This window comes from Paroedura picta, chromosome 11 (assembly GCF_049243985.1).
Source record: "Paroedura picta isolate Pp20150507F chromosome 11, Ppicta_v3.0, whole genome shotgun sequence".
In the NCBI taxonomy this organism is placed as follows: domain Eukaryota; kingdom Metazoa; phylum Chordata; class Lepidosauria; order Squamata; family Gekkonidae; genus Paroedura; species Paroedura picta.
This window is the reverse complement of record NC_135379.1, coordinates 25,227,080-25,253,494: the sequence shown is the minus strand read 5'-3', so window position 1 is coordinate 25,253,494 and position 26,415 is coordinate 25,227,080. Positions and strand designations below refer to the sequence as shown.

The following is a 26,415-nucleotide window of genomic DNA, read 5'->3' as shown; positions in this document are numbered from 1 at the left end:
AAACCCAGACAATAGCCAGGGAGCAAAGAAAGAAGACACAGTCCCAGCAACCCTCCCGGAATAGACAGAGGGAGTCTAGTTCCTTCCCATCCCCCAGCAACGACAGATTATCTGCCAGAGAGAACAGGTGCTCCAGAAAGATGAGAACTCCATTAACAGCTAAAAGAAGGGAGTTCTCATCTAACAGGAGGCTACAGAAAGACTGCAAAAAACATTCAGAGGCAGAATAGGAGGGTGCTCTGTCAGCAGCTACCTCTGTTGCAGTGGCTTCTGATGGGGAAGATGGGCACTGCAGATGCATCCACAAGACTTTTCCAAGGTCACTGAAAGTCTCAACTATGAGGAGGAGATTGTGACCAGTTTTGATTCAGGGAAGCCCATAAAATTAGCTAATTTGATTGTAAGAGGTTTTTTAAAAAACTCCCAATAAACCAACAGTATGTCATTTGCTGAGGACTTTGAAGAAGTTATGAGAGCTGAATGGGCAGTGCCTGGCAAAGGAATGTCTTGCATTCTGTAGCAAAAAATTTATATGACTTCTGATGAAACCATGCAGGATCTTAAAATATCATTGGTCGATGCTCCTCTGGTAGCTATGCTTTCGGGAGCACTGCTAATTAAAGTTGGAATTAATGTCCAAAAGGATCCTGTGGATATAAAAAATGAGACTGTGTTAAAAAGAAAAAGCTCATGAAGCCAACTCTTTAGCAATCAGAGCTGATGCAGCTATTTCTAATTTGGCCAGAGCTACAGTAATCTAACAACACAGTAATCTGGGCTGATGATTTGCTGCAGGATCCAGAGCCAGACCCGCTGAGGTTGAGGAGGGCTCTATTAAAGATCAAAAGAGCCTGTCTGTTTACTGCAGATGTTTCACAGGATGCATTACAGTTCTTAGCCAGGTCACAGGGGGCCAGTATAGTAGCCAGACATAATCTCTGGCTTAAGCACTGGAAAATGGACACACTGTCAAAATCTAATCTTGCAACAGAAAATTTTTCAGGCAGTCTTTTCTTTGGAGAAAGAGCTTTCGACAAGGTGTTAGTAGAGACCAAGGAGAAGAAAAAAGCAATGACATTGCCTGCTTCTCAGAAGGATTATGATTTTAAAAAGAAATCCTTTCAACCCTTTTGTTCATACAAGTGTCAGAGCTTCCACAGAGATTTCAGAGGAAGACGTTTCTTCCTATACCAATCTAGGTATCAGAGATCCCAATACCAACCCATCAAGCAAAGGGCTGGGAGTACAATAACCAAAAAATCTACAGCATGATGCCCGAATAGGAGGCTGACTCCAGAGTTTTCTTCAGGCATGAAAACAGTCCTCTTCAGAGAAGTGGGTCCTATCAATTGTAGAGCACAGACACAAAATACAGTTTGTTCAGGTGCCCCCACAGACATTTTTGTCATCCCCTGTACCGAAAGAAAAGACAAAAGCTTCCTTAGTGCAGGAGGCTATTCAACATTTACTGGACATTGGAGCAACAGAGGAAGTCCCAACATCTCATATGGGCAGGGGTGTATATTCTGTACTGTTCATTGTGCCCAAGATGTCAGGAGAATGGAGGGCAATTTTGAACGTAAAGGAACTAAATCTATTTGTCCAGAAACAGAAATTCAGAATGGAGTTCCTGTGCTCCATTCAGCCCATTATGCACAGCTGCCGAAATGGTGATTTCGGGTCACATGGAAAACGTGGAGGGGGAAGACGCAACGCACACCGGTTATGCACAGGGTGCGATGGCGGCAAAACCCAGAGTAACCGATTATGCACGCGGCGATCCCGGTGCCGCTTCTGGTTGCACCCCGGTCACCTGGAAGCTGCGCTTTCTTCCGCGTTTCGCTAACGCGGCTTTTTCGGTGGCATGCACCGAAGCTGCAGCCGGTTGCAGCCAGCTCTGTGCATTATCTGTTATTTTAATCGCCGCCATTCCACCCCAAATGTGCGTTATTCCCCCCGTGCATAATGGGTCTTCTACAGGCACTTCAGGCCAATGACTTTATGGCTTCCTTGGACTTAAAGGTAGCTTTCCTTCACATTCCAATACACCGGACTTCCAGACAATACCTCAGATTTACCTTCAAGAACAAACACTACCGATATAGGGCTTTACCCTCTGGGCTCTCTTCCTCCCCAGTAGTGTTTAACAAGGTGATGGTGACTTTGGTAGCACTTATCCGGCAGAATGGTGTTCTCATCTATCCTTATTCAGACAATTTTTGGTGATGGGGGGGGGGAGAGTCTCAGAGAAGCCCAGAAGAGCGTAGATGTGACTGTACGCACACTTCAGGAACATTAATTCTTAACATACAGAAGAGGCACCTTACCCCATTCAGGGATCTGATTCACTTGGGCACTTTGATCAACACCAAACAGTCAAGAGTATTTCTGCCTCAGACAGGGTTCTGGAGTTAAAGGACATGGTGTCAAGGGTATGCGAGACAAAAAAAAAAAAAGCAGCGGACTTGATGTTCTTGGCCCAACTGTTAGGTCTCTTAATAGTGACCATAGAGACAGTTCCCTAAGCGAAGTTACACCTCAGACAATTACATTGGGCATTTCTTCTATTTCACTGTCACATCAGGAAAAGATACAAAATAATCTTCATTTTGGTGAAACTGAAGAAGGGTCTAAACTGGTGGTGCCTGACCAAAGGAGTGAAATGTATATAGCCAGTCCCAATTACTGTGATGCAAGCCTCATAGGCTGGGGAGCATACTGTGGAAACAAAATGACTCAAGGAAAGAAGACAAAAGCAGAGTTCACTAACAGCATAAACATGCTGGAGTTATGGGCCACCAGGTTGGCTCTGGTAACCTTTCAGGAACTTCTCCAGGACCAGTATGTCCTAATCAAGACAGACAGTGTGACAGCCAAAGCGCATATAAACCAACAAGGAGGGACAAGAGTGTTGATGCTACACAAGGAAGTAGTGCTGATCTGCCAGTTGGTTGGAATGCAACATCTAAGGATTAAAGGCCCAACATCTTCAAGGCACCCAGAATGTGAGCCACAAGGATGTGGCTCCAATGGAGTAGTCAATCAATGACCAAGTATTACAGCAGATAATCCTTTGCTTTGGGAATCCAGTAATGAACCTATTCTCTACAACACAGAAAAAGAAAGTGAATAGGTTCATGTCCAGGTTTGCAGGGAAAGGGATAGAAGGCATAGACATTCTTCTCCAGGAGTGGCTAAACAATAAAAAGAAAATTTGGACACCCAATTGGTGCAACCCAATTAGGTGAAGTTTAGTGTGACAGAGAGTCTACAATCCTATAATAATCCTATAATCAGTAAAGATTAGTGTGATAGAGACAGAGTCTATGGATGCATGCCTCTATTTTGCATTTTGGCTATTGGCTTTCTTAAATAAAAAAGGATATAGTACATGAGTATTGTCATGTATCAAAAGAACATTTCCCTAAAAGTAACATTGAATCAGTGCAGTCCTAAATAGAATTACAGTGTTCTAAATTCCTTGAGTTTAATGAACTTAGAAGAGTGTTTAGGATTGCCCTGTGAGTTTGTTTTTTTATCTGTGTTATTAGGCTACTTTCAGTGAGGGGTTGTTGAGAACTACATAGATTTTGTCAGTATAATTATCACCATAAATCAAGAACAGAGATTTGCCTTTGTGTTTAAGAGAATCAGCTTTTTTATTGACTGCCTTCCATAATTAATAGCATTTTAGTCTGATTTTCTCTAAAGGTTTAGTGTGAGATCATTTTTTAAGACACTAAATAACCTTGACAAAAATGAGGAATCAATAATGTGTTGATTAGCAGTCTATTTGCTGTAATATTGGATGTTTCCCCTGTCGTTACTTTTTCCTGTTACATTTCTGGTAGAGGTTGAAGGTCACTACTACCTTCTGGTTATTCTGCTTTCCATAAGTGGCTGATCCTGCTCAGTTTAACACTGATGGATTCACTTAGCTATCTGTATGGATTTTCTTAGTGCATCTTTAATCTGTTCTCTTTTGGTCTCAAGGTTATCCTGTAGGAATATTCATCAAGACTGTTATCAAGAGAAAATAAATTGTTGGGCTTTGTGAGATATTGATGCCAATGTTATCTGCTGATCTAAATTTAATAGGATTAAGGAGTTTCAGATTTAAGACCAAGACCCTAAACTTAATTTGAATAACCATTCTTGAAACCTAGGAATTCCCCATTTGTTTTCTTTTAATTCTGAAAACTAGCTATGAAAATGGATGAAGCTATTTGGGAATAAAATTTAAATTTTAATCTTTAAATACTAAGAAAAATGAGAATATTGCACTGGGTATGAAATTGTAGTTGGGAATGGTAAGAAAAGAAAAAAGCTTTAAGCTGTAATAGGCTGATTGCCAAAAGGCTTGCATAATAACAGCTTATAAAGATCAAAAGGGGTGACGGTTATGTTTGAGACCTGTAGTACTGTGATCAGAATACTGTCCCTAATTCTGTTGTCAAATCTTGACCCAGAAGAGTTTTACTGTACTGGATGTCTGGATGGGAAAACTGTTTAACATGGAATCTAAATTGTTCTGTGTTGTTACATACAGTATGACTTTAAGATGATGAAGAAGAAGAGTTGGTTCTTATATGCCGCTTTTCTCTACCCAAAGGAGGCTCAAAGCAGTTTACAGTCACCTTCCCTTTCCTCTCCCCACAACAGACATCCTGTGAGGTGGATGAGGCTGAGAGAGCCCTGACATAACTGCTCGGTCAGAACAGTTTTATCAGTGCCATGGCAAGCCCAAGGTCACCCATCTGACTGCATGTGGGGGAGTGCAGAATCAAACCCGGCTCACCAGGTTAGAAGTCCACACTCCTAACCATAAACTGGCTCTCGCAGGGATTTAAGTGGTGTGATTTTTTTTTAAGTATAAGAATGTAATTTACAATAAAATCTTAAACCATTATACCTTTCTAAACCCACTGATATCAGTGAGTTTAGAAGTGTATAACTGTATTTAGGATTGATGTCTTCACATGCATGCTAAACCATATCTGTAATGATCATACCCTACTTCACATATTCCAGTAGTAGCAACAATTCTATGCTTAAATTATTTGTATAATTGTAATGTTTTGTTCAGAACAGACTTTTGAACACGTATAAACGACTTTCTCTCAATGTGACATTTTGCAAATATGGCTTCCAGAGTAACCCTGAAATAAAATATAGTATGAATTATTCTGAATATTTCACTGAAATAGCAAAAAAGAACCTTATTTATGGGTAGTGACTGTGGTAGAGCATCTGCTTGGCATGCAGAAAGTCCCAGATTCAATCTCCAATGTAAAAAAGTAACAACTAGTAGATGTTATAAAATATCTTTTCTTCAGAACCTGGAGAGATGTTGCTGGTCAGAATAAACAATAATGACCTTGATAGACCAAGGGTCTGACTCTGAATATGGCAATTGCTAGTTACATTGGTGAATTGTACATTTTAAATCATGACAAATAGCATAGACACATGAGAATTGTTGAAGTTAGTGACTTATTGTTTATTCATTTGCATTTAGCATCATGTGTTTGTTTAAGTTGCTTACATATATAACAAAATTGATTGATGTAAATACAATATGGTTCACAAAACTGTTCCAGTTGCCATTTTGCTATGATTTCCCTACAGTAATTTATTTCAAACATGATGAAGTCACAATGAAAGCCACTAGAGTTATGACATTAAATAATTATTCCATCATTGATTTGTCAATCTGATAGGACTATGTTAGATCTTCAGGAAATCAAACTTATAGGTCAGTGACACCACTATATAGAAATGCTGTTTTTAACTCAATAACCCACTGACGTTTAACAGGAGCACACAATGTTTATTATGCTATTTGAAATATGTGTCCATTCTCTGAGAGGTATGAGAGAAGTACAGAGAGGTATGAGAGAAGTGCCACTCCCTCCAGTCAGAATGCCAGTTTTAAAGTATTATATCCATACTGCTATGACAACTTGGAGGTTCTTTTGAGGAGAGGCTTCTGAAGCCACACTGCAAGTCTGATGACTACCTCACATCCCTGTATCTAGAGCCTAGAAAAGGCAGAAATGGGAACTTTTCCCCTTTCACTTTAAAGTTTAAAAGGCCACTTGTTCGAATTGACAAATCATGTTGAATGACATTTAAGTGATTTGAACAAGGTTGATTCAGCAATTTAAACTAATTGGGGAATAGTGTTTTGTACTGGAATCAGCCAATTCATGCCCAAATGAAGGATGTTCCGGGTACTGTTCTGCTGAATGAAACAGCACATCTGTACAAGAAGGAACTGTCCTGTCATGGGCCAATTCTGCATGGGTGGAAAAAGCCGGAGGGTGCTCATATGGAAGCGGGGCTAATTCCCATTTCCACATGATGTCACTGTCAGGCCAGACCCCTCCCGAGCCTGGCACGTGTTAGGAGATCATTGCCCCATTTTAACGGAACACAGATATTTTCTGCATTTCCTTAAGTGCTCCTGGGGCCAACAGGGCCAAGCCTGGTGGAAGCACATATGGATGGGAAGTGCCGGGCCTTCCAGTCCTGGCTGAACCAATCAGATGGAGGCCTAGAGGCGGCAAAAATGGCCACTCAGCTCCATGGTGCTTTGCAGTACTGCAGGGCCGAATGGGGCATTTTTTTTTTTTGCAGAAAGGTCCCACCTTGCTGCAAAACAGTAACCTTGCCCCCTCCTGCATGGTAGAACCTTTCCACCATGGCTGTGCCCACTGTGGGGACACAGAAATCAGTGGACCAGGTCCACCAGCAAAATGTGTCCCGTGGGAACACAGGAAGCAGCAGAGCATGCTGCTCCACCGCACTGCACCATCTGCACCCTGGAGTGGCACTGCTGGTGCGAAATAGCCCATAGTGTGTCATCACAGTGAGGAGTCACCCTCCACACACACATTCACATACACACACATACTGCTCTCCTGTGGTTAAAAAGTACCACCCCTTCTAGGTCCTCCCATAGCAGTAGCCAGTGGTTCCAGCACCCTGCCTGGCCAATCCTAGCTGCTAAGAAGAAAAAGTTCATAACTGTTCAAATAAATCAAAATTATTGACAGTAAAAGCACTTTGTGGGTTTCTGAAATGGTCATGTGAACTGCTTTTTGTTTATCATAGAAAACGTATATGCACAATGAAAGGGGGTACTCAGTGTCATGGCCTGTAACTGTCTCTGTCTAAGAGCACATACCATCTTACCATATGAGTGCTTTCTGCTTTGCCTTATGTTTGGGGGAGGAAAAATCATTTTGCCCAGCAAACATCTGGTTGCTAAACTTAAAAAGCACTGATTGGTCCTGACAGCTGTCTGCTTCACAGTACTATTTAACCGGAAATCTTTGAAACAGATTGATATGAATAATGAACAATTTGTGTGATGTATGTGTGACTGAAATAAACAGCACCAAGATCTAGCTAATTAATGTGGAAATAATCCTATATAGAATTAGGATTTAAACCCTGACATTTCCCCCCACTTTTGCCCATTTCAATAATCTATCATCAAACAGAACTTTTATAACATTCTCCCCTCCTCCTGCGCAATATATTGCAACTGTTTGCATTATGAAATAGCTTGAATGGGATGTCATCATTCCTTAACTTCAACAAGTGCAGCAGATGGATGTGGCCCATTTAAATGTACAACAAAGAGCTGAACTAGATAACGAACTTATTATTACTCTCTGAGGATTATAGGTTAGTCTCAAAGGAGTGTAGTAAGCCAGTGAAAATCCATATCTACTGGCTAAACAATAGCCAGAAGACTGACTGGAGGTATTGATTTACTTTCTAGGCCATTTAGGCCTTAATGGTCGAGAAAAGCTGAAGTGCTGTTTACTTTTCTGCCAGAATCGACCAAACAACCAGGCCATTTTTTACAGACTTTTGATTGATTTCGCTTAGAGGAATTAGGGGTGATTTATTTTTAAGCTGAAGGCAATGCGTAAATATCTCCCACTGCACAGTTTCCCTGAGAATATGCTAAAGAGAAATACATATTGATAAATTCTTTTGTTGCAGTCCAGCCTGATACAAGCAGTGTGCTTAACTAGCCATAGGTTGTCAGACACCTTTTCAGGACGGGAATCGAACTGCAAAGTCTCAGAGTTGTGAAGAAGTTTCACAGATAGGTATAGGTATCTGAGAAAGTGGTACCCTTCTGATTTTTTTAAATCATCAGTGGAGATGATATATGTAATAGTGATTTATTTATTTAGAGTATCTGAGGGTACACTGAAATTTTATGGAAAATGTATTTAAATATATTAGTCAAAATATAGTTGGATTACAGAATCATCCATATAATACAGAAGATGGCGGCGACGGCAGAGGCAGCGTTTTAGAGTTCTGCCAGTTACTTCCGAATTGAGCTCTTTTCCAGCTGTCAATTTGATAACTCCCAATGGGGGGTTAGGCTGAGGATTAGGTTTAGGAATGGGAAGGTTGCAGGCAGCCTTTGGTTTGGACTGGTGGTGAGCAGTCAGAGACTAGGAGGGGTGCCAGACAAGGAGGCCCGCAGGAGCCTGCAGGCTCACCCAGGAACAGCAGCCAGGTGAGGACCCTGTGACTCTGGGAGAGGGAGTAGCCACTGTGGAAGTGAAGGAGGGTGAATTCCCCCATGGGCCCAATCCAGACCGGGCTCCCACCATGAGCAAAGAGATGGATGGTGATTCCTTTCAACCACCAACCCCCTCTTGGAGGATTCCTCCCACTCACCAGGGATCCCTGTGGAGTTGTCCACTGGCTAGCAGTTTGCACTCCAGACACCAAAGAACAGATCCGGAATGTCAGTAGGACCATCAGACCCCCCCTCCCAAGCTTTTAATCCTAGGAAAGGCACAATGTCATTGGTGGCTCCATTGAAGAGCCAACGAACCCTAGTTGAAAGGGAAGTGGTAGGAGGAGCACCGGCAATAGACATGCTCTCTGGAGGCAATGCAGGAAAGAGGAATTCATGGCTGGCTGCTGAGATTGAAAGGCGGCAGCGAGATTGTGGAGCAGAGCAGCTTCAAAGGAGCCATGACATTTCAGACTGGGGTTGCTTACCCAGGATATATTGACCCTGAGGAGAACTCTGTCTGCCCGGTGGAAACTCCAGTGGTGCTTTAAGAAGAACAGGGGTGGAGGCCTTCCAGAGAGGACAGTAACATCATCTGGGGGATGGCAGACAGAATTTGTGGACCACCAATGGACATTAATGTAGATCCCTGGAAGACCATTAATGGGCGGCTGGGTAGAGCCCTAGGGGCCTAGGGGGTTCCTGAGCCCAGAGAGACTCCCCTGGAGAGACCTGCACAGGGGAAGGAAGTGTTTTTTTCTGTATTTTTAGGGTAGGGCAGGGTTTGATTCTTTTTGTGGTGGGTTTGGTAGGGAGGGGAGGAGGGCTTAGTACAGATAGCAGCATCAGGCTACATAATTAGGTTGGGGGATGGCTTCAGCCCTTAGGGGAGGCCATTTGGAGGAAGGAGCACTTGTAGGAGGGGTCCCAGAGTGGTCATTGTTGGCACTAGCAAAAGACTGGTAGTCCCGCTTGTCTGCTGCTATTGACATGATCACTCCTTGGCGCTCTCTCCACCCTTGCCTCAGACTAGCTCCATGGTATACCGGAATATACCAGGCAAGTCTCCATTCCCCCCCGTGACAGGTTTCTGACTGCTGGACTTGGGTGGGGAGGTGAGGGTTATTATTCACTGTCAATCTTGTGATTTTGGTATGCTGGATTAACAACCCAGCGTGGCTGTTAATCAACCTGGGGTCTCCCACTGCTGGGTCTGGCACAACTGACACTACTGTTGAGCCCAGTGCAGCTGGTGGCTTCCTCCATGGCCAGGCCCAACTTGGCTACCGCCATCTCTTGCTCTCATGGCTGCCAGCATCTTATATAACCATGCAACTGCCGGCATCCTCTGTGCTGCACATGTATTGGAGGGACTTAACCCCCTGTATATTTTGATTTCAGGTTTTTCTACAAAAAAAATCTGCAAAATCTGTTTAGCATCTGTGTAGCCCCATTATGTTAATGTAGGTATCTATAGATGGGAGTCACACATTGCTGGTAATATATAGCATGGTATTGGGGGAGGCTGTTCTGACTGAACAGTAATATCAGGGCTCTCTCAGAGCCTCACCTCCTTCACAGGATGTCTGTTGTGGGGAGAGGAAAGGGTAGACAAGCATAAGCTGTTTTAAGACTCCTTTGGGTGGAGAAAATTGGCATATAAGAGCCAACTTCTTCTTCTTCTTCTTGCAAAAGATTGCAATCAAACGAGGATTTTGAAAGCAAAAGGAGAAGCTTGACAGTGCAATCTTAAGCAGAGTTACACCCTACATCACCTATAAGAGTAATAATATATGATTGAAGGCAAGCATCCCAATGCTTCATCCAGCAAGGTAGAAAAACAACTACAGATTTACATAGAAACAATACATATGGAATTATTATAAAAAGTTAAACTATGCTATGGCAATACATTTTAACTACCCTCTCTGACCTGGACATATTTCCAGTAAAACAACCATCCCATCTAAAATACGCTTAAAAAAGAGAAAGTCAAGATTTGCAGACTGAAAATTCTACCACTGATTTAAAGGAGATACCTAATATTTATCTACTATTTTTTCTCATGCTTATGTCACTCTCCGGAGAATTCTGTCCTCAGTATTCTGAAGCCTGTCACCTTCACTCGCTGCGCTTCATTTAAAAACCAGCTGTGTTACTAAAGCAGTCAGAAAGTGGGGTGTTCAGCTAAAGACATTTAACATTGCACTTTCTTAAGTGGAATGCTCCACAGATCATTTTGAAAAATACATACATTTTTGTGGGGAAAATTTGGTAGCAGGAAATGGAAAAGGGCATGAAAGGAAAGAACCACATTCAGGCAACACAAGGAGAAAGCAAACCTGAAATGGGGGGTTGGGGATCAAAATAACAAAGATATTAAAATTCAACTAATAAAAAGCAGAAAAAAAGAAGCTAAACAGGGGAACCCGAGTGCTGGGATGTAACAGCTGGGAGTAAGAAAAAGAATGTAGAAAATTGAAGTTGATCCAGTCCTGCTGTCGGACCAGAGGGGCTGAATGAATTCTTTCGATAAGTGGATCCTGAGTGAGGACTTACAACTTCTGATGTGATTATTTGCATACTGAGGTAGGAGGTGTGAAGCAAAAGACCTCTGCCATATTCATACTCTATCTCCTGCTCTGCTATATTCACTGGTCCTCATCTGCCATCTGCTGCAGCTAGCAGGGTTCCCATGATTCTATTTACACAACTGCAGGTAAGTGTAAAGGGGTGACAGTGGGGAAAGCCAAAGATCAAGAGGGTGGCCCAAAGGATGCATCCTTTCTCGGTGCTTCAGAACTTTCAGTGGATTAAATAAGATTTTAGGTTTACAAATGTGCATCAGGATAGTGGTGTTACTTCATTGTCTAACAAGCATCCAAGGGACAGTTTCTAGGTATCAACATGGGCAAAGATAAAATTATCTCTGAAGTCATACTGATCTGTCCATTCATTCTTTAGTTTTTCATCAGCACTTTGGAGTCCATTACCTATCACTTTTTTGTCTGCCTTCGGATTGCAGGCAACTTAGGGTTTTCAAGGCAGGAGACTAACACAGGTGGTCTGCCATTGGCTGCCTCTCTGTAATGGCACTGGTGTCCCTTGGTGGTCTCCTACCCAATTACTGACTGGGCCAACCCTACTAAGTTTCCAAGGTCTGATGAGATTAGATTAACCTGGGCTACCAGGTTACTTTTCTAGATGTAGATAATTATTAAATAAAAATAATATACATCTGATAAAATACTGTTTTGTTTATTTTTGGGAAGAGTATATATGTCAGTACTCAATGGTATTTGGGTTCCCCATCATTTTGGGGTTTGGGATCCAGGAATTATTTAGGTTCTATTTTAGGATGTTTTTGAAGTGGCTGTTTTTCAACTAATGACTCCAAAATTGCTAGGAACTTAGGGTTGTATATCCAGTAAAGATCTTCCAAGTTTCAAGCTGATTGGACCACAAGGTTCAATACAGCAGGCCCCTGGACAAAATGCCCCCAGTCATCCTACTTGCAGGGATACGGAATGGGAGGGGAGGAAAACAGCCCTGGAAAAGGGTTCCGCTCCTAAAAGACGGTGAAAGGAGTATCCAACCAGACCCACTGCTCTGCCAGACTTAGTGCCTGATTTACCTTGGCTGCAAGTCACCTTCCCTAGGCTAGGCAAGATTAACATTTGAGACTCAATGAATGATTACGCACTGCAGTGGCAGCATGCTCTGCCATTTATCACGGCCACACAGGGGATGCAGTTAAGTGGCACAAGCTGGCATTGCCGTTTTCTGCATCTCCACAGGGGACACATTTTGGTGATTGACCATCTCCACACTGAAATGCATCCCCCTGGGGAATGCCACCACAGAGTTCCCTTGCCACTGGTCACCAGAGACCCTACAATGGTCTGGAGCTAGGAGGGGGGTTGGGCTGATGGCAGTGTTGTGCATAAGTGGGGATTAGCCCCATTGCAATGCCACCACCAGCCCAGCCTTTCCTCTCCATGCATAATCGATCAATGCTAGCCAAGAGTCATCTTTCCCAGGCTAAGCAATACTCATGTATTGCCAGGAGTTGCCTTCCCTGAGCTGGGAGAGATGCTTCAATCCCTATTCCATCCCTTTTCCCAGGAAGCTGGTTAAAAGGAGAAAAATACAGATCTGAGATCCTTAAAATACAAGCCCTAGATATTCTTGATTTTTTCTAGAAATAGACATATCCTAAGAATCACAAATACCAATCTGGATACAGGAATATACCCGGAAAATACCAATAGGTTAATCTGGGGAAGGAGGAAGAGATGTACAGGGAGACAGAAAGATTCAGTTAGGACCAAAGAGAGTTCAGAACAGTTCTACAGTTTTGGCAAAATTTTAAAACCATTTGGGGAATCTAAAAGGCTTCTTAAGGCTTCTTAAGATAGCACAAGTTACTTTGGCTAGCTGAATGCAATTTTTGTCTTGTTTTCCTTGAGCAACTAATCCATGAATGTAACAAATTGCTTTAGGTTTCAGAACAGTTTGTCATTCATAGTATGCATGTGGAGAACTGCTATTTAAAAAAGGTTTAAGGGGTGGGGTCACAGGATACCCAAACTTAATAAGAATCGGTGGATTTGTAATGGTTTAAGTAAAATGCTTATATTGTAATATTTACATGGTGCTTTTCTCTGTATAGTGGGAATAGGTTATGAATTTAGTCATTTCTTGCAAAGTTACACACTGTGAGGAATCGGGCATTCCCCCCACCTGACTGCATTTTTTTAACCTTAAATTGGCAAGGATAAAATATCTTGATCTATGTGAAAAGTTGTTGTATACAAGGAGCATCCACATGGTGTCTATTTCACCATGTTTGGTAGTTCCAGAATAAGGAAACTGGAGTTTAGGATATAAAAACAGTGTTATTAACATTTAGCTCTCCAAGGATAGTTAATGTAAGTATTAAAATTAATTAAAATTAAATTAAAATAATGTCTTTGGATGTATTTGTGTTTTGTAATTGCAACCAGAAATATGCTTTCTTAAAAGTGATTTGAGATTTTCTCTGACTATCACCTATTAATTATCTTTCATTTTTAAATAAGAGTTACTGCTTGGTACAGAAGTAGATTAATGAATTCCATGTGGGCCTGCTTTACTGAGAGGCAATTCATAAAAATGCTTTTCACATCTCGGATTCTAAAATATAGTAAGAATTATGTGGTTGAAACCAGTAGCCAAGATTTTTTTTTCATAGAAGTCTGATGATAGCCCTATGGAGAATTATAATAATAGCTTCATTAATTTAAGTAAAAGTCTGTGTCAGGTCTACGTTAGTATAGCAGGATATTAGAAGTAAAGGCAAGGAAAATTGTTTTATTCCTCTGACATAATTTAAAAATGAAGTGTGAAGTTCTGTGACCTTGCTATAAAGTTAATAACGTTCTGTATTATAAGTCACAAAATTACATAGATTTTCATACTATATGTCATTGATCCTGTGAAATGGAGTAGACTTGATAAATTCAAAACTGTTTACAGCAGGGGTAGTCAGCCTGTGGTCCTCCAGATGTGAGCATTTGCTGGCAGGGGCTCATGGGAATTGTAGTCCATGAACATCTGGAGGACCACAGGTTGACTACCCCTGCTGTAAACAGGATTCATTTTTTAGGTTATAGTGAAAAGAAGTGAGTATAATGAAAAACGTATATAAACACTGGTGATTTACATACAGGCATGGAGATTGTATGGAAAAGGGCAGCATGAACAGAAATTTCACAAATTGTTGAGCCAACATGCCGAATTTCTTAAGAGATTTTGGAGCATATGACAAGTTGTTGTAATAACCTAAATGATATGTTCACTGGTCATCTACCTATCCTCTGTGTGAGGATTATGCATCTTGTAATTCAGTGGTACCTGTGCATGTTAATTAGGCAATGTGTGAAACAACTGTCTTAATTGCATATTGTCTGTCAGAGGTTAACAGGTGTCAATATTGACCAAGCAATTAATGCTATCAATTTGAGCACCTTCTCTATTGCCCTGTTTCCAGTGTACTAACCCCTTGTAATAACCCCAGATTTAAAACAAACAAACAAACAAACAAACAAAAAAGCCAGTCTGCTTTCATAACTGCAGAGTTTAGGAAGTAAGCAAAATTATTATAATCAGGTAAAAATATGAGAATATTGAGCCTAAGAAGGTTGGTAGTGAGTATCAAAAGACAATCAAATGCAAAAGACAAAAATGACTAGCTTTTAGCTTCACTTTTCCAAATGTTTGGCATTCCACCCCCACCGTGAAGAGGATAGCAGTCCACCCCCCAATACACTAATAAACATCTTACTGTGATTATGAACTGTGGCATTTGCTTTTGAAGATAGAGCATACAGATCAGAAAGTCTGTTCGGTTATGCGGGAAGTCTCTTGTAAATTATTATCATTCAGATATCACACTGCTGTGTAATTGCTGGTTTTATACCAGGTGCTGATTTTATACCAGGTGCTTGAGGTTAACCTCTTGTTAATTTATGCCACTTGAGAATATCACATCTATATAATCCTGATAACAGAATATAACCTTTGAAGGAGGATTAACAAAGCAGTATTTGTTTCTTCTGCATACCACAGGTGCATTATAAAGTGTATGCCTCAGAAATCATCTTTGCCTTCAACAACACAACACAATCTTGTTTTCAATATTGCACCCTGGTAAAAGTTAAAATGGGCCACATATATTTTAATATTAAAAGACTCTGCTTAAATTCTCTGTCCAAAGGGTGGACATACAAAATGGAAATGGTGGAGGCCGATCACAGGAAACAAGCATTAATCCATAGGGATGGGCACAAACCAGTTCATGAACCAAAATCGAGCCCAAACTTGGCCTGGTTCATAGCCTCTGAACATAGCACCTCCCCCAAACTTTTACCAAACTTTTGTTTGTGTCTGCTGTCTGGACCTGTGATGGATAGCACTTTAAAGACAAACATCAAAGTGCTGGAATATCAGGGAATCAGGAAGTGAAGGGTTGTGGCAGAGAGTTTGAGTGACATGCTGTTCCAAGCACTCCAAGTAACAACTGTGAGCAAAGTGATATGAGAGCTGTATGCTGAGGGAATTGTTTTTTCTGACAGAGATTTTTGTTCAGAGAAGACCAGTCTGAGCCTTGGTTATTAAAACTTCTACTCTGAGGAAAATTTAGTCAGAAAGCTTAGCTTTGACTAAATAGTCTGGATTCAGCCTAAACCAAAAGCAGTTCTGCACGGACAATAGAACTAGAAATAGTGTTTGGTTGAGTGGATTGGGTAGTGGATTTAGACTCCCTATCAGGCCAAAAAAAGGGGGCAAAATCTCCTACAGAAAGAAGAAAAATCCCTGCCCAGTTAAAAAGCGGGAATAGCTGTGAGGATTTCCCTAGTCTGGTTTGGAAAAATGCTGCTATGGACACATGAGTTGGAGGGAAACTATTCTTTCTAAAGAAGGGAGATGCACCTTCACCTTCACCCAAAATAGACAAGCCCTTACTTTTTAGGAAGCTTTCTTGGTCATTAACTGTAATTCCCTAAATTGAGCAAATTTTAAAATCTGAATTCTTACATGCATTAAAGGAAACAGCACACCTGATTCCATTATTCTTGTTCTACAGGCTTATGATATATTAATCAAATCCCTTAATCAACTGGGTAAACCATCAATGAAAACAAGTAAATCTCCTACATGGTTTGACAATGAATGCATAACTACAAAGAAATTACTGAGACATTCTTTTGTTTTCTTATAAATCAAAATCTGAAGAAGACCAATGTAATTATTACCATGCTAAAAGTGAATAACAGTCTTCAGTTAAACAAAAACTATCACATTTTCATAACAAAAATTGAGAATCTCTATAAAATGTGCTAACCACACAAAATTTGAGCCTACTGAGATCCTTGAGTTATGAAAATCATTAAAACTTCACAAAACCCATGATCCCAATGGGATCTCACCAGAATTGCTTATTCAGCATGGAGAGTGGTGGGCATTACGCTTGGTAATGACTGGGGAAGGGAATGGCAAACCACCCTGTATTTAGTCTGCCAAGAAAATGCTAGAGAGTGTCACCCCAAGGGTCAGACTTGACTCAGTGCTTGCACAGGGGATACCTTTAACTTTATGCAAAACATCTGAATGTTAAACTTTCTTGGATCTCCAACAACAACATTCTAGGACCAGAACAAAAAGATCTAAACTCTAAAAGATTCCTTTCCTAAAAGAATGGGAATACCACATTAGATCACTGTGCTGTCTTAACATCTGTAAGTGAGAAATATACAAAACCAAAGAGAGGTAAACTGTTTGCTGCTTTCATTGATTTAAAATCAGCTTTCAATTAAATTCCTAGAGAAAAACTTTGGACCAAGTTAACATGTTTAAATATTGATCAGTATTTACTGTTCATACCGAAGCAGCTTTACCATAACAACTTCTATCTCATAAAATACTCTGTGGAAGAAAACTTAACAAATAAAATACCTATTACCAGGGATGTGAAGCAAGGCTGTATATTAGCCCCACATCTGTTCAACCTCTTTCTTAATGACTTGCCTGCGAGTTTTGAAAGAGTGCACAGCCACCTACCCCTACTTGCCAAAGTCCAATTCCAAACGTATATGTGGATGATACAGTAATTCTCTCATGCTGTGGTTGGGCCTTATATGCTATATTCACACTTTTATCAACTTCTATAGCAAAAATCAGTTAAAATTAAGTTTGAAAATAACAAGATGATGGTTTTTGCTGAAGTGCATGCCAGAAATACTACTAGCAGGTAAAAGGTAATAGAGCACATAAAACTTGTGAAACTTCAGTTTCTACAAATCAGCAAAGCACAGATTCTCAATACTTAAAGCAGCAAAAGGTCAACTAGCTCTCTTGGACAAGTTTTACCACTACAAAGGCAATAAAAATCTGCTGGCCATTCTAAAAATTTACAATGCTAAAATGATACCGCAGATTCTTAAAGGAGTTCCAATCTGGGTGGATGTATTCAATTGTGATCTGGACACCATCCATTCCTCTTTCTTTAGATGCCTATGAGAAGTCACAAACTGTAGCAAAAAAACCCTTATCACAGAACTTGGTCAGCAGTGATTACAAACTAGAGCCTGGTTGATGACCTTCAAATATTGGCTAAAGATCCATTATCATGCTCAGCCAAACAGTTTATTATTCAAACTTCTGGGTGGATCTTACTTATCCCTTTGGTTTAAAAAAAACGTCAGAAACATCAGACTATTGGCCTTGACTTTCAACACTTCTAGCCTATGAGGAAGGCTAGACACCTGGAGTACTGTGTGCAGTTCTGGAGGCCTCACTTTAAGAAGGACGTAGACAAAATTGAAAGGGTACAGAGGAGAGCGACGAGGATGATCTGGGGCCAAGGGACCAAGCCCTATGAAGATAGGTTGAAGGACTTGGGAATGTTCAGCCTGGAGAAAAGGAGATTGAGAGGGGACATGATAGCCCTCTTTAAGTATTTGAAAGGTTGTCACTTGGGGGAGGGCAGGATGCTGTTTCTGTTGGCTGCAGAGGAGAGGACACACAGTAATGGGTTTAAACTTCAAGTACAATGATATAGGCTAGATATCAGGAAAAAATTGTTCACAGTCAGAGTAGTTCAGCAGTGGAATAGGCTGCCTAAGGAGGTGGTGAGCTCCCCCTCACTGGCAGTCTTCAAGCAAAGGTTGGATACACACTTTTCTTGGATGCTTTAGGATGCTTAGGGCTAATCCTGCGTTGAGCAGGGGGTTGGACTAGATGGCCTGTATGGCCCCTTCCAACTCTATGATTCTATGATTCTATGAAGTGGCATTATAGAAACTAATGCAGAGACTTTAAAATTTAGATGTCCAATTACTGGGCTCTTCAGTAAACAGTGTATGATCTCCTCAATTCTGGGAAATTCCACTATTATACAAATCCTTGCTAGTGTATCTCTATATTTTGGATGCAAACTTACTAAAAAGAGTTTATTAGCATGTTTAAATATTTTCCAATCAAATTCATCCTGGTCAGGTTCCAACAAATTCTTCCCTCTGAGAAACTGTGCCTACATATGTGCAGAGTTCCAGACATGCTAATTCATACATTGTTAGAATGCCCAAAATATGTTCATTACTGATCCTCACTAGCTGACCATCTAAAGAAATCAAGTGTCCTTTGTATAGATGTGAAACATTAGATAAAGATTATGTTAAGTGAGACAGATCCTACATCTTTTATGACTATTGCCTCATTCTAAGAGACAACTTTTTGGCTGTGAGTTCTGTAACTGCATAAAATGTTAATGTCAATGTCAATGTTTTGGTTTTGTTGATTCCTTATGCCAGTAAAGGTATTCGGATTCTAACCCTTCCTAGGTGATATCTGTGTCTGGGAGAAAGGGGAATTCTGGTTTCATTCAGAGGCTATTCCAAACCAAACCAGAGTTTTTAGATTCATGCTTACCCCTATTAATTAGTACTAATGGTCCACATAATCCAGACTAGCCTAACCTTGTCTGGTCTCAGAAACTGAGCAGGGTTGGTGCTGATTAGTATTTGGATGGGAGACCACCATGGAAGTTCAGGGTTGATATGACATACCCACCTCTATTAGTGACTTCATGTCACTTTACATGCCCAAGAAAACCTACTGAGAGAAAGGCTACTAGAAAGCTTTCCAGAGGTCAAAAACCTTGACCAGTAAATACAGACAGACTGACAATGACATAGAAGAGAATATGTAACATTCTGAAAGCCCTGGAATTCTTCAGTCAATAAAAAGTGTGCTTTCTTCTCTCCAGCAGATGATGGAGCCAGAAATCAATATGGTGCTCTGCATCATTGGAAACTAAAAATAAGTAGTATCATTTGGCAGCCTGCAACATCTTATGTTTGCCTCTGCCTTGTGTCAGCCTCCTTTTTTGTTTTTTATTATTTAGATTTCTATACCGCATTTCCATACGCCCCTGGGCTTGCTTCTCATCAGCTAACCAAGTTGTTTATTCATCTAGGATATATGCTATTCTTTGGTAGAGTCTGCACTTACTTTCTTTATTCCATTGTCAATCCTGTTGAATTCAGATCGCTTTGAACTCGGGTCTTCTTCTCCCCCCCCCCCATTGAAACAGGAAAGTCTTCTGCACGTGGTTAAGGTAGTTCAGAAGGTGAGAGGGAGCCGAGCCTCTTTCTTTCTTTTCTTGAAGGGTGGGGGGAGAGGAGCCAGGCAGGGAGCCTCTTTCTTTTCTTGGAGGGGAGGGGGAGAGGATCGAAAAAGGCAGAGGAGGGAGGAAAAATCCAGGACCGACAGAAATTGAGAGAAATTAGGGGCTTCTCCTTTAAGGCAAGCGTGTCACATGACCAGGTGTAGCCTATCAGAGGTTCTCTACCATGGACCTTTCTTTCCCAAATGGATATTGAGGATTTTCAGCACTCTGAGATATCGTACAATAAAGGTAGGGTCACTCCGGATCAATCCTTCTTGCTGCAGAAGGAAAATTTAAATCGCCCAAAATCCAAACGGAAATTGCATTCTGTGTAGAGGGCAGGGACTGAATCGATCCGGGGTTGGAATAAAAGCTCCGTGCAGTTTACACCTTTGTCTCATCCCATTTTGAGCACAAAGGCTATTTGCATAATGCAATTTTTTGTGCTTTCCTAAGACAGTAGACAACTGATTCGGCATGAAGAATTGTTATAATAGACAATGTGTAACTGTTTTAATGATGGATAGTTCATTTTTAATCTCTTTGTTATGTTTTAATTGCTGCTTTAATCAATTTAATACTAATATTTTATGGGAGTTTTTGGTTGTTACCTGACTATATATGGAAAATGGAGGGGTTTATGAATGTCTTAAATAAATAAATTTAGGGAAAGTAGCCAGGGTTTACGTTCTATTGTTCTCCAGGATACTTTCGGCTTCATGCAGAAAGAGGAATTTTAACCTGTATACAGAAAGAAGATTAACACCGACTTGCCATTCTTAGGGTTAGTTATTGGAAATTTTAAAATGGCAAAGATGAACTTACTATAAATCTTTCTACCGACATATAAAATTCTCTTGGATATGCATTGCCACTGACTATTTCCTTACCTTTTCATATGATTCATTATAAAACAGAGCAAGGATTATATAATTGTCAAGACAGGAGTGAAAAGAAAAGGAGAACATTAAAAAAGTCATACAATCTTATTAATATATATTATGTGCTACAATGAAATCATTTTACCTAAGTACAAAATTACCTGGGTAATAGATTTATGAGCAATGAGAAAAGGCAGACTGTTTTTCAATGAGCAGCATTGTGTAAAAAATATCCCTTCTTTTTCTCTTAAGAAATTAACACTGAATTCTCCAAATTGTCTAACATTTTTCTCCCAACAACTGTATTCTTTCTTGTTTAGATTTATATATTACAAGCGAGAACCCACAAGGACTTGCATGAGACCTCTCATTTCCCCCTCTCCCCATTATTTCCTCATTCACATTCCGGATAGCCTCTCCCCTTTTCCTGCTTCCTTCTTTTCATCCCACCCAACAGCCAACCTACATATATCTGCCTCTCCAGCTTTCTCCTGTTACTGCAGCATCTACCTAGGAAAACTATGGCCGAAATGTGGTGCCAGCACTGGACCAGGTATACTTACAATCTCAACATGGTAGGGCCACCTTACTCCCCCCAATACCCTACTTCCTGCACTATTCCTTCTTTCCCTCTTCCTGGCACCCTTCAAATATTTTCCCCTTTCTCTGCCTCATTCTGTCTTCCATAGCCATTCACCAACCTACTTGTTAGCTCCCTTGCCTATTCAAGCTATCTTTGTTATTTATTTATTATTTATACCTTAGTGGTCTCCACAATGGAATTTAAAGTGCCTTACATTATTCTTCTCTCCTCCTTTTTCTCTAAGGTGACCAGATTGTCCCACTTTTGGAGGGTCATCTGGGGGCACCTGGCAAATTGTATTTATGTTGAAATTAAAAATATGTATTACAATACTATTTTTACATTCTGTGCATTCGATGAAACTTTTTGTTCCTTCATATAGACCAAATTTTTAATCAAGACCCCCCCCCCCACAGTCAATGGTGTTCCGCTTTACCAATGTTAAAATCTCGTCACCTTATTTTTATCCTTCCAGGGCAGAGTCTACACTTACTTTCTTTATTCCATTATCAATCCTGTTGAATTCAGATCGCTTTGAACTCGATTCTTCCTCTCCCCCCCCCTCCCCATTGAAACAGGAAAGTCTTCTGCACGTGGTTAGGGTAGTTCAGAAGGGGGGAGAAAGCCAAGCCTCTTTCTTTCTTTTCTTGAAGGGGGGGGGAGAGGAGCCAGGCAGGGAGCCTATTTTTTTTCTTGGAGGGGAGGGGGAGAGGATCGAAAAAGGCAGAGGAGAGAGGAAAAATCCAGGACCGACAGAAATTGAGAGAAATTAGGGGCTCCTCCTTTAAGGCAAGCGTGTCACATGACCAGGTGTAGCCTATCAGAGGTTCTCTATCACGGAGCTTTCTTTCCCAAATGGATATTCAGGATTAAAAGCAGTCTGAGATATCGCACAATAAAGGTAGGGTCACACCAGATCAATCCTTCTTGCTGCAGAAGGAAATTTTAAATCGGCCAAAATCCAAACGGAAATCGCATTCTGTGTAGAGGGCAGGGACTGAATCGATCTGGGGTTGGAATAAAAGCTCCGTGCAGTTTACACCCAGGAATCCTATGAGGTATGTTAGGCTGAAAGTATGTGACTGATCCTAAGTGAGCTTCCACATTAAGATACAAATTCGCATCAGCGTCCCTCGGACTCTCTTCTAAACTTCTAACTACTACACCACAATGGTTTTCATAAGGTGGCCTTTGTTGAACAGTAACAAGCAGCTGGACTTGTTGAGTCATGCAAGCTTGGTGTAGTGGTTAGGAGTGCAGACTTCTAATCTGGCGAGCTGAGTTTGATTCCCCGCTCCCCTAAATGCAGCCAGCTGGGAGTTGGGCAGATGCTTAGGAGCAAGTGAAAAAGATGTGAAGCAATTATATCCAAACACACATTGTTTGAGCCTTTGAGCACATTGTTGAGCCTTTCTATTAACATAGAGAAACAGACATTTATGCATGCAAGATTAATGTATTAATTTGTTAAATGTATACATGTGCATACATTGGCTGTGATGCAATAGGGCATGAGCTTATATAGCCCTTTAATGGGTTAGAATGGTGTTGATCAGTTGTTTCAGGAATGAGGTTAAGGGACAACATGGGTATTTAATCAATTTCATGTTTCCCTTCAGCAGAGTTATATTTTCTATTGAAAGGCTTTATATACACATACAAATGACCTTGGCTATTTGATCAGACTGGGAAATGGTGTGTGCAATTTCTACTTCCTTGCATAATTTTCTGTTCCACTATAAAGCCCATGCTACTTCCGACTTGGAGTTGAAGGAAATACTTGCATCTATGCCTATGGTCCTGGCTTGATAGGAACAATGAACAGTGTTTCTACCCATTTATGCTAAAATGACTCATAAGGAAACACTTGTTTTGTGGTGCATAATGACTTTAAAAGTCATTTCTTCTTCTGCCATATATTTTTTTTCCTATTCTGAATAAAAAGGTTTTCTAGAAATGTTCAGTTATTTTTTCCCCATTTAATAAAACCATTCCAGCATTTTATAAGAGGAAACTGGGCACATTTTAGTCCCATTTATTTCAACTGAGCAGTAAAGCACATGCCTCCATCTTTCACATCTGAATCAAACTTTGGCTGGATCATGCACACGTACAGGAAGTAAATGAGAAGTTATTTTAAAGAAGAGAATACTGGATGAAGGCCATGAAATGGATTCCTGTCCCATTTTCTCCCATAGGATTATTTCTCATGCATCTGGCTCTCAGATGCTGTCATACCTTATGGTCTATAAAGACTTTATTGCCTAGAACAGAAACATTCAGTTCATCTGATATTTTAAAAGACAGAAATTTAGGACAAACTATTGAACTGAGGATTTTAGCAAAAATCATATGTCTAAAAGTAGGGGAAATTTTCAGTACTAAGATCCACGTACAATCTTACTGTTTCCTAAATCAAAGTAGTGATTACGTGATCCATATTTTTAGTACAATCGTTTCCTAGAAACCAGCAGTAAATGAACAAACTTTCCTATTGGCCAATACATTTAATAGTAATTTAAGGTTTTGGGGAAAATATGTATCTCACCAGGTTTTAAGGGTGATACCACCGCATTGTTGTTTTACTGAGTATTTGTGTTAAAATATTGTGTTAAAATGTTAAAATATTCTGTACCAAATCTACCAATTTGTAATAAGCTAGGGCTGTGTGTGTGTATTTAAATTTACATTCACACAAATAATTATTTAGGTAGCAGAATGAAAGCCTTCTTTTAAAACAATCACAGTAATCATTCCTAAAATCTTTGTCATTTACTATATTTCTTGTGAGCTTTTTAAAATGGTCATGGACAGAAAAGCTTGCTGGCTAATGTTCTGTTCAATGCTGAAAAGTCTCAAAGAGCCCTTGCCATACTAATAGATGACATTTTGTGAAATAAAGACAATTCCTGAACGCAGTTTGGCCTCCTTTACCATTATTAATTGGATGTCATTTCCATTGACTTGAGGATTCCAAGGAACTCCTTTAAATATCCTGAATTCAATAGGATAAATATTAAATTGAGAAAAGTCTGGACAGCTGATGATATTTCTCCTAACTGGAGAATAGGATTTAGGTCACTTACTCAAGGACCACAAGGTGGGGGAAGAGTGCTCATTTTGCACTATTGGAACAGGTCTGCAGTATTGTACCAGATTAAGTTAGTGTATGTCTTCACAAGATGATAATGAACACTCATTAAAATGTTAATGTCTGAAACAGCCCTAACTCTGCAGGTAAGTTGTGATGTTTGGTGCAGTTTATGAGCATATCAAGGCATTTTGTTGTCAACAGACTTAAATGAGTGATCAGTAGGTTCACTGTCACAGCTTTACATGCACAAAGGGTTATGTATCTCTGCCCAACAGCTTTCCCACTAATATTTCTGTCTAAAGTGTCAAGTGTTTGGTACAGTTTCCATCCGTTTGTTTTGCAGTCGAATCGGTTAACGTTAAAATTCCAAGTTTCTTTCTGATTATTATCAATATTACTGATTTTTAGTTGCCCTACAGCTAATTATTTGATGATGTGGAATACTGCCGTTTTCTTTCTTTTTTAACACCTGTTAAAATAACAATAAGTTATTGCAATAGCTTAGCTTACAGTAAGCATTTGTTGTTCTCCCTGTCCTTCATTATGATGGCATGCCCTGGAACAAGAGTTTGAACTATATCAGAAATCAAATTAGCAAGCACAAGTAGGTAGCAGTCAGTTTTCAAGACATTCCCTAGTCATATCAGTGCCCCCCCCCAACCCCCTGCAGGAATCCTTGCGGAGTTATCTAATATATCTCCATTCCAGAATTTTCCTGTTAGAGCCTTAGGAGATATGTTATGACTTGACAGCCACATTTAAGTTTTCAAAATTATGAGATCATCTATTTCAAAATGGTTGTCAGACATTACCTTCCCTTATGATGGAAATCAGGATGCTAACTTTAAAAAAAAAGTTCAGATACTGATGATTCTTTTCTTCACATTTCAGAATGAAGAACAAATTTTGGTATTTTGAATTTGGCACGTCTGAAACTTTCTCTGCCACCTGCAAGAAGCTACATGAATCTGTAGAAATAGAAGTAAGAAATTAATAGCTGTATGTTATTCATGCAAACACAGTATTGAAATATAAAAGGGATATTGAGTTTGAGGAGCACAACTTGATTGTGAAATGAATATAATTTCCCAGTTCCAATAATGTCATCCTTATTGTATCCTTTGGGTGTAGCCCTAAAACTTGTAAGTTTAGTAATCAGTGAATGACTTTGGTGGAAAAGAATAACATGTAAAGTATATTTATTTTATTTTCTGCAGTAATAACCAGTCTTTTCACCCAGTTTCAGTGTTTACATGGTACCTTCCAACCATCAAGTATTATAGCACACTCAGATATACACAGGCACACTTAATATGGCAGCAGAAAAACAAAAGCAAACCTCTTATTGTTAGATATCAACAGCAAAAAATTGAACTGTTTGAAGTCTACAACTTTCTTCTGCGAAGTGAGGAACATTGGTCATTGGATCCTGCCTATTGTGTTGTTGATATTTATAAATAGGGGGGGGGATCTAGTGAGGGAAAATTAATGGCATGTCAATCTTTTAAAAACAATTTCTAAGACCTACGTTTTTTAACCTTTAAGAACAATTCACAAAACCTGTACTTATCATCCTGAATTAAAGGTTAAAGAATGCATTTAGGGGGTAACCATTTGCCTTCATTTAGTGACTTTTGTCTCTGTGCAATGGATTACTTTGCCATTTAAGCATACAGGACAGTCAGAAAAGAACAAGCTAGAAAAGAACCAGTAGAAGACACAAAAAAACAGAAATCCAGAAAGTTACATTTGTGAAGCCTCTGCTGATTGATCGTAAAAACAATATTTCAGGATGATTTCTTTGTGTGCATGGTAATTGTGCTAAATGTTCACATGACAATATATAAAACACTGTAATAGGTACTGAGCCTTTCTGCTTTCTCTCTGGAAGAGTCCCTCCATCTTTACCCAACAGCGGCCTATTGACTCATTTATTTTCCGTTTGCTCCTCACACATTTGAAGAAGCTTTTCTTGTTATAGTGGGATTCCCTGGCCAGTCTCAGCTCACTCCAAGCTTTGGCCTCTTTTATGGCCGACCCACAGAGTATCTGGCCAAAATTTGTGACGTACTTTAGTTTGTGAGTTGGTTT

At 40.1% G+C, this 26,415-nt stretch overlaps 1 protein-coding gene across 9 annotated transcripts in view; it reads left to right on the top strand.

Moving 5' to 3' along the window:
* Positions 1–26,415, top strand: part of DGKB (diacylglycerol kinase beta) — a 272,726-nt gene that overhangs the window by 174,996 nt on the left and 71,315 nt on the right. For all 9 annotated transcript variants that reach the window (XM_077304457.1, XM_077304458.1, XM_077304456.1 and 6 more), the window contains one exon: positions 25,216–25,306. In XM_077304457.1, the coding sequence (XP_077160572.1) occupies positions 25,216–25,306 (91 nt within the window). The remainder of the gene's footprint in view (positions 1–25,215; positions 25,307–26,415) is intronic.